This window comes from Nannospalax galili, unplaced genomic scaffold (genome assembly GCF_000622305.1).
Source record: "Nannospalax galili isolate Female #2095 unplaced genomic scaffold, S.galili_v1.0 scaffold59, whole genome shotgun sequence".
Taxonomy (NCBI): domain Eukaryota; kingdom Metazoa; phylum Chordata; class Mammalia; order Rodentia; family Spalacidae; genus Nannospalax; species Nannospalax galili.
In genome coordinates, this window is record NW_008344412.1 from 1,085,419 (window position 1) to 1,094,283 (window position 8,865).

The following is an 8,865-nucleotide window of genomic DNA, read 5'->3' on the forward strand; positions in this document are numbered from 1 at the left end:
TAAAGCAGTAACTGGAATAAGCTTGTTTGGCCAGCCAGGTCATGGGGAAGCTTCTTCAAACACAAGTCGGAGATTTGATAAATTTCTTCCATTTCGGAATGTCTCTTGTCGCACTTGCCATGAAAGGCAGCAGAAACTCATGCACTAGAGCTGTGCGTTCATTTGGCAAACAGGCAAAAATATTAGCAAACTAGCCAAGAGTACAGATTCAGGAAAGAAATTTTGTTTTTATAGAAACAAGACACAAAAATCCTTCAATTGCCACAGTGTAAGATCTTTAAGTAGCACATGAAATGCACTTGGTATATGCACTACTGTAGTTTACCCTAAAAATAATCACCTAGGAAACCAATAAAGCTAATGTAAGCCTACAAATGGAAGGAAATTGGCAATCAGTCTCAGAAACATGGTGTGTGTTCTGCGCTTTGAAGCTGCAGAGCCCTTTGGGCCTCGGTTAAATGCCCCGCTCCCTAAGTGCCCCACTCCCTAAATGCCCTGCTCCCTAAATGCCCCGCTCCCTAAATGCCCTGCTCCCTAATCACCCTTGCTTTCCTCTTCTCTTTTCCTGTAGGCTTTATTTAGCAACTGGATCTCTTCCTGGTACCCGTCCCTCTCTTGATGCTGCCTCTTACTGTTCTGTCTGTGTGCTTCCACAGTGTCTGGGATGGAGATGTTGATATCGCCATCAGGATTACTTGTAGGTAAAAAAATGGAGTATGAGGCAGTTTCTCCTAAATCACAGGAGACGAATCTGTTTTCCTTCCTTGAGTAACGCAGTGAGGGGGACCTGACTTGCGTAGACGACTGGCTGATGTTGCTAATGATGGACACAGTATCCAAAGCCTCATCGTTGTCACAAATTTCAAGAACTTCCAAGTGGATTTTCACACTGGTGTCTGTGAAAGTGGAGGGAGAATCCTCTGAGTTCGGTTCATGGCCAACACTTTTAGATCGATAGACTTCTATTTTCTTCGAGGCTGGGCTTATCTTTTGCCCTTCTGCGCTGACTTCATAAGTAGAAAGAGACAAGGTTTTTCCTGTAGGTGCTTGTAGAGACACGGTCCCCTGGAAAGCACACAAGGGAATGGCCAGTCCACCACCGGAACGCTGGAGACAAAAGCAAAATGGTAGGTTACTGAAATCTAGTCGCGGAACACTTAGAAATTAATTTTATGCGCCAGAATGGTAAATGCTCTATTTCAGATCCTTTTCCGTGGAAACTATTTACAGATTTAAATTCTGTTACCAGAGCTGACTTTCTCCTAGGTCAGTACACCTAAATGAGGGCAGCCAAGAATCACTCTTCGTAGGTAAGAGAGATTTTCACACTTAAATGCAAAATTAGTGAACTGATGGGAAACAGTATAGATAGATGTTTCCAAGGCCAGAATTTGGGCATAAAATGAAATGCATATTTACAATAGGAATTGTTTTTAGATGTCTGCTGCAGATTTAGTTCCATTAAAAGCATGCCTAGGTTGTAGGAAAAGTACACTGATATGAATATACAGTGTTTTTCCCATTACTGTGTCAGAGAACATAATTCATAAAACGATGACTCAAATTAAGTACAAAGGATCCTTCAACAGTCAGGTTCCTAAAAGGAGTCAAATGTCACCAGAACTGGTGTACGAAGTGCACCTACATTTCCATCGAGAAATTAAGGTAAACCCAATCAAAGAGAACTCCTTCACATCTCTGCAAGTCTTCCCAAAAGTGTAACCCTGTTTCTATTAATCACCTTGAGAGGTGCTTAAGCAATGAAGGAGAAAATAAAACTGAGGCTTATAAAAGCCTGTGATCTAGATTGCTCTTCCACACCTTCACACTTTCAACGGTTGCCCTTTCTGCTTACATGTTAATGTTACAGGGAGATGGTAAGATGCAAATATGTAGCAGTTCTCAAAGCTGGATCTCCACACCAGCACCACCTAGCAACTTGTCAGAATGCTGATTTTTAAGCTCTAGCCTTGACTTACCCAGTTGGAAACTCAGATTTAATAAGGCCAGTGATCAATCTGCTATGAGGTCAAGTTTCAAATGCATTGCTCTAACTAAAGAACATGTAGTCCAGAAAAAGAAGTGGACGGGCTGACTTGACGGACACTTTTTATGCAAAGAGTGGAGTTACTGGATGTGCCTATAAATGTCTTACCAATTCAAGATCACCAACCTTCCCAGTTTTCTTGAAGTCTACATCTTAGCATTGAAACTTACACATCCCAAGAAACCTAGGTTTTGTTGTGGGAGATGACACATGAGTATTTTGCATCTGGATGCAACAAGTGTAATTTATTCTTATTTTCTGTGTATGAGTGTTTGCTTGCATGTATGTATGTGCACCACATGAGAGCAGTGTCTGCAGAGCTCAGAAGAAGGTGTCAGATTCGCTGAAACTGGAGTTACAATTGGTTGTGAGTCACCATGTGGGTGCTCAGAACCAAACCTGTGTCCTCTTCAAGAATAGTAAGTGCTGGGGCTAGAGAGATGGCTCAGTGGTTAAGAACACTGGTTGTTCTTGCAGAAGACCCGGGTTTGAATCTCAGCATCCACACAGCAGCTAACAGCTGTCCGTAACTCCAGTTCCAGGGGATCCAACAGCCTCTAATTGGTTGTGAGTCACCATGTGGGTGCTCAGAACCAAACCTGTGTCCTCTTCAAGAATAGTAAGTGCTGGGGCTAGAGAGATGGCTCAGTGGTTAAGAACACTGGTTGTTCTTGCAGAAGACCCGGGTTTGAATCTCAGCATCCACACAGCAGCTAACAGCTGTCCGTAACTCCAGTTCCAGGGGATCCAACAGCCTCTTCTGACTTTAAATTAATCAATTATTCTTTGACAATTTCATACATGAATATAGTAAATTCTGGTTATTATCCTCTCAGCCTTATTTCCCTTCTACCTTAGTCAGTCCCCTTCACTCCTTACAAATCTCTTTCCCATATTCATGACCTTTCATTTTGTTTTATGTTCCATGGAGTTTAACTACAGTCATCTGTGTGACCATGGGTTTAGAACTATCCATCCAGTGGCTTCACAACTGAATACAATGGTGCTGCCTCTTCTAGAATCTGTTAGTTGCCCATAGTCCATTCAGTAAGTGATGGGCCCTGTGAACCCCTTCCACTGGGGTATTTTTATGCACCACTCTTTCCTTGAATTTCAGTACCATGAAAACTACAGCCTGGGATACGTGATTCATGTCTCAGTTATTTTCTGTGAAGAGATCTTGAACTCTGTTTATGCATATGGGGGCCTGGGACACTAACTGTAGAGCCCTGCACTCTAAAGAACCAGAAATCTTATACTGTAAAGTTCAGTTTAGCTATCTATGGAGGCAAAGAACTTCATCAACTACACACACAGAAAGAAGAGGGTCACCATTTGGGTTCACTACCTACTAGAACATTATTTGAAGAGTGGAAATTTTTGGCAGGTGGAAAAAAATCCATCCTTCTCAGTGACATCAATATTAACTCTATCATCCTTGGTACTAGACATCATAAGCCTTGGTTTTTGTTGACAAATTATCAATTAAAGGGTCATCCTAAAGTCTTCCCATCTACCTCCCCCTAAATGTTTTTCTTATCAAGGAGAGAAATTTCTGGTGGGTTTTTTTTAACAATAAAATTGATAAAGCATTATTTATTCAGAAAATCTGATTGTCAGGGCTGCAGAGATGGCTTAGTGGGTAAAGTGTTTGCCATGTAAGCATTATGAACTGAGTCTGGCTTCTCAGCACCTATATGAAAAAGTTAGGTGTGAAGGGTTATGTCTGTAAAGCCAGCATTGGGGAGAGAGATAGGAGGACCTCTGGGGCTTGCTGGTCACCAGTCTAGTCAAAATGGTGCATGACCTCCAGGTTTGAATGAGAGACCTTGCCTGAAACTGTAAAGGACAGTGACTGAATGCAGGCAATATACTCATACACATAAATAAAAATATATTTAAAACACACATACAAAATGTTAGGTTAATGAAAGTAATAGGGGCAAACAACTCAGAGAGAGAATATGAAGAAGATATGATCACATTTTTGTACAAGTAACCCCACACTGGCAAGTTAGTTCAACAAACAGCATTACTTAACACTTTAAACTATTTTAGTAATTTTACGGATGCTGGTTTGTAAATATTTAATGTACATATTCACTTGGATATAGAGTTACATAATAAGAGTATAAAGATCCCATATCTTTTAAAAGGTATTTTATTTATTATTTTTTTAATCAAATAGGTTCTCTGTAAGAGCACTCAGAGCTCTTAACCATTGAACCATTTCTCCAGTACCCAAGAGCCCATATCTTTAAGGAACCCGTATCTTTTTCTTTTTTAGATTGGTTCTTGCTTTGTAGTTCAGGCTTACCCTGAACTCATGATCTTCCTGCTTGACCTTTGTACAGCTGGGGTTACAGGTGTAAGCCATCACTTCCAGCGACCCATTTTTAGTTTTTGTACATCTTTAAGCAAAATAATAAAAATCTGGTATAACAATGACATTCATAGAATTATTTTTTGCCTTTAAACAGGACTTATGCTTTATTTAAGTTAGAGAAAATTGCTCTTGGCAAAGAAAATGAGAACTGGAACTAGAACTGTTACAGGGGACAAGACACAGGGGAGGAGGAGCTGACAGAATTGGAGTAGAGTTAGCAGAACCTTCCACTTCTGTTGGCAGAATGGAAGGAAGACTAAAAAGAAGCCTTGAGAAAACTGAGTCAGTATTATGACTCAGGACAGGGCATCTGGTAGGCCTGTAGCAGTTGAATGCAGATGTTCTCAGAGCCCACAGACTACAGAGATGTTCAAGTTTCTAAACAACTGCATATCCATGTGAACAATGCAATATCACATCCACACTGTACCATTATGAGAAAAAGTTACAAGCAAGGGAAAGGAAGACCCTAGAACATTCCTAAAGCAGGGCTCCATCTTCATATACAGGAAATACCTGACACCAATGCTTTTATCTAACATTGCTCTAGAGTGCCCAGCTGAGCAACAACCAAGAAAAAGAAACAAGAAATACAAACACTGAGTAGGAAGAGACAAGAATATAATTTATAGAAGAAAATGTTTTATACCTGGAAAATTCTAGAGAAGAAAAATCTAAAGAAGTAATTACAGAATTTAGTAAGGGCCCATTTAGGGCTCTGGAGAGATGACTCGGTGGTTAAGAGCACATACTGCTCTTGCAGAGGACCTGAGTTTGGTTCCCTGCACCCACAATGGGTGGCCGACAACCACCTGTAACTCCAGTTCCAGGAGATCTGATGCCCTCTTCTGGAATCCACAGACAACTGCACTCAGACATGCACAAACCAACATGCAGACATACATGACACACAAGTACATATAATTAAAATCTTGTACATGCTGTCAGAAGTGCTGTGGATTCATGTGTGTCACTATCCTGTCATGTCCAAACAACACAGTTTCCTTGTATTCATCTACCACCTCTGGCTGCCATGATCTTTTCGCCTACCTCTTCCATTAATGATTCCTGAGCCTTTAATGGAGAGGATGTGATATAGTTGATCCATTTAGGGCTAAGCATTCTTCAGCAAGAAGCTTCAGCCCTACTTGAGGACCTATTGGCAAGTGATAGAGGAAGATGTGGCATTACTACTCCAACATTACAATTACCAAAACAAACAGCCTAACTTTTTTTTTTTTTGGTCTTTTTGAGACAGGGTCTCCCTGTAGCCCCAGCTGTCCTGGAACTCACTATGCAGACCAGGCTGGCTTTGAACTCACAGAGATCTGCCTGCCTCTGCCCCCCAAATGCTGGGATTAAAGGCGTGTGACACCACACCCAGCCAAACAGCCTAACTTTTAAATGTAGTTTTTAGGAGTGGGCCCAAACTTGGGTATGCATTCCCCTAGATAGCTCTTGGAACCATCCGACTCCTGGAACTGTGCTGATGGAACTGTCTTGTGGAACTGCATCCTTGAGCCTGACCTCACCCACGATTTTATTCAGATTATGTCCATTTATATATAAAAAAAATCATTCCCCCAGGGAGAGTTAGTTTTCCTTTCTGGTATGTCACCTGGTAGGCTGACCAGACTCCAAGAGATGGACCTACAGCCAAGAGCATTTTGGAAACACAGATTAGACTCAATAGGCCTTTAAAAAACAAAAGATAAATAATAGTAGAGGACATGAAGTTGGTAGGGGGGAGTTAGGTAAGGTGAAAAGAGGGTCTGAATATGATCAAAATACAATGTATGAAATTCTCAAATCAATAAAAATGGTTAACATCTTTTTTTTAAAAATAAAAGTACCACTTAAATATTGAAACAATAAAAATGTCTGGAACTTTCTGAGGAAAACACTGTAATAATAAAAGAAAGAGAAGAAGGTAAAGAGAAGAGAAATAATGCTTTATATTGAGAAGCTACATTACAAATCTGATCTGTTTCTAATATTACTGAATTAATATAATTTAATCAAAACCACAATGGAATTTTCCTTTGAACTTGAAAACATCCTTTTAAGATTGATTTTCAGGAATAGAACCTTGTTCCAAATCAAGAAAATTTGGAACAGAATAATGTCATACATTTCCAAGCATAAGGCAAAGGTACAATAATTGGTACTAGGTGTTAGTGGATGGTCAAGAAGCCAGGTACAGTATATCATGAAGACAGCGTCTCAAAATAAGTGGGGTGGCTAGACCTGGTGGCACACACCTGTAATCCCAGTACTCACAAGGTAGAGAAAAGAAGATCATGAGTTTTAGGCCTCAGGGTATATAACAAGACCTTGTGTCAGAGCAACTACAGAACAGTAACTACGATAACAAAATACAGGGTAACTATGCTTTAAAAGCAGCAATGCTTAAAAGCAAACAAACTTTAAAAGCAAAAAGTATTATTATTTAAAATATATTTTTGTATCTGACAGTTCTGTGTAAGTGATGATAATTTTGAATGCAGAGGAAGTTCCTCATAGAGCATAGTTTTTGAAATAATGTACTAAAATATTATGGAACTTAACTGGATCTTAAACTTACTGCATGATCAGAATAATGCGTTCGGATAACATGGAACTATTCATTTCATAGGCTGTACTTTCATTCCATTTTAAAGTCAACGAATTAGCATGTGCCTGAGGAAAAATGATAATCCATTATTGCTGTATTCCTGAGTGTGGGTGGCTAAGAGCTTTTTTACTTGGAAATCAAATGAAAAGCAGTTACTAAACCTCATGAATACTTCAGGTGGAGAGAGCTTGCCATGTAAACACATTAGCACAAATAATCTGCTGTGATAATTGATGCAAACTTACTGACCTTGGATATACTGAATGCTTTTTATTTCTTCATTTGTAAGCTGCTAGGTGAATTCAGGGTGAAATTATAATATAAATAGAGTAGCTCTAAGTTATTATCTTAACAAGGTGAGGCTTTTTGCTTATCTGAGTCACTGAACTTAAGCAGGGCATATTAGAGCAGGGAAGATCATCACTTTACCAGAGACCAGTCAGTCATGAGCTCTCTACTGTGGAAGCTGAACTGTATTAGATCATGAACAGTCCAAGTGATTGGAAAATTTGATGTAAATACTCATATCTTCATATCCATGATCTTTAGGTGACCCTAGGTCTTTAAAAGCATACACACTGAGGAATTAAAATCAAGCAAGGGAATCTAGAACAGTCTGGGGAAGAAAGGGCAGACACTAAAAAGAAACAAAGACTAGAGACAATGAGAATTCTGTGAGAAAAGTGAAAGGAGATTATTTAAAAACCCATTTTGGGGAATTTTCATCACTATGTAAAAGTATATAGTTGCTATATTTTCACATATTCAGTTCTCCCAGAATCCCTTGTGCCATCACATCCTCTTCGTATGTTTAATGAGCCAAATAGGATGACAAGTATGGTGGCATGAAAAGATCAGGCCAAATTTAATCCTCCTGGACCTTAGGCCTATGCATTAAGCCTTTTTTATCTCTATTAATTGACTGATTGATTGTGTATGTACGTATGTATGGTGTGTGTATATGTACGTATCTGTGTTATATGGTGTGTATATGTGTATGTATGGTGTATCTATGTATGTGTGTGTATGATGTGTGTATGTATGTGTATATGTATGTATATGTGTGTGTGTGTTGTATACAGGTTCACTTGCTCATGCAAGCACAGAGGTTGACATCAAGAAATCTTCCTTAATTGCTTTTCCATTTTACTTTTGTGAGACTGGCTCTGTCACTGAAACTTCACTGTTGTGGCTAGATTGGTTGGCCATTGAGGCCCTGGAATTGTCCTGTCTCTGCCTCCTAAAACTGGGTTTATAGATGCCACCATATTCAACTTTTTATAAGGGTTCTGGGGATCTGAACTTGGGTCCTCATGTATTTTATATACTGAACCATCTTTCCAGATCATACCCTTTCTTTTTAAATGGAGAAAGCATAACAGTTGGCTTAAGATGGATGCTCACCATAACAAATATCTACTGATCCTTCTGAGCAGGGATTGCATGCCATACTTCTTGGCAGGTATTTTGACTTTCATATTTAATATTCATATTAATCTTATAGAATGAAGACCCTAATCATCCAAAATCTATAAATGATATAACTGAATTTGAGAGGTAACAGAAATAGGAGCATGGCAGAGTCAGATCCAAGTCCTCGGCCATCTGTCCCAAACCCTCTCTGCCACTCTGCTACTTCAAGGCATGGTGGAAATGTTTCACTCTCCTAATTCACCTCAACTCTGAGATAAACATGGCCAACACTTCATGTTCCTGATTTAGGTAGAACATGCAGTTTTCTGGGGTAATATGGAAAGAGAAAAGGACTTGTTCACATTAAGAACTAAAACAATATTTGAAGAAGCAACTTTAACATGA

General features: G+C 39.4%; 1 protein-coding gene across 1 annotated transcript in view; it reads right to left on the reverse strand.

The window, feature by feature from the left end:
* Positions 1-529: 529 nt before the first annotated feature.
* Gpr149 (G protein-coupled receptor 149) overlaps positions 530-8,865 on the reverse strand; it is a 71,545-nt gene continuing 63,209 nt past the window's right edge. The window contains exon 4 of the mRNA XM_008840632.2: positions 530-1,107. Within this exon, the coding sequence (XP_008838854.1) occupies positions 535-1,107 (573 nt within the window). The 3' untranslated portion in view covers positions 530-534. The remainder of the gene's footprint in view (positions 1,108-8,865) is intronic.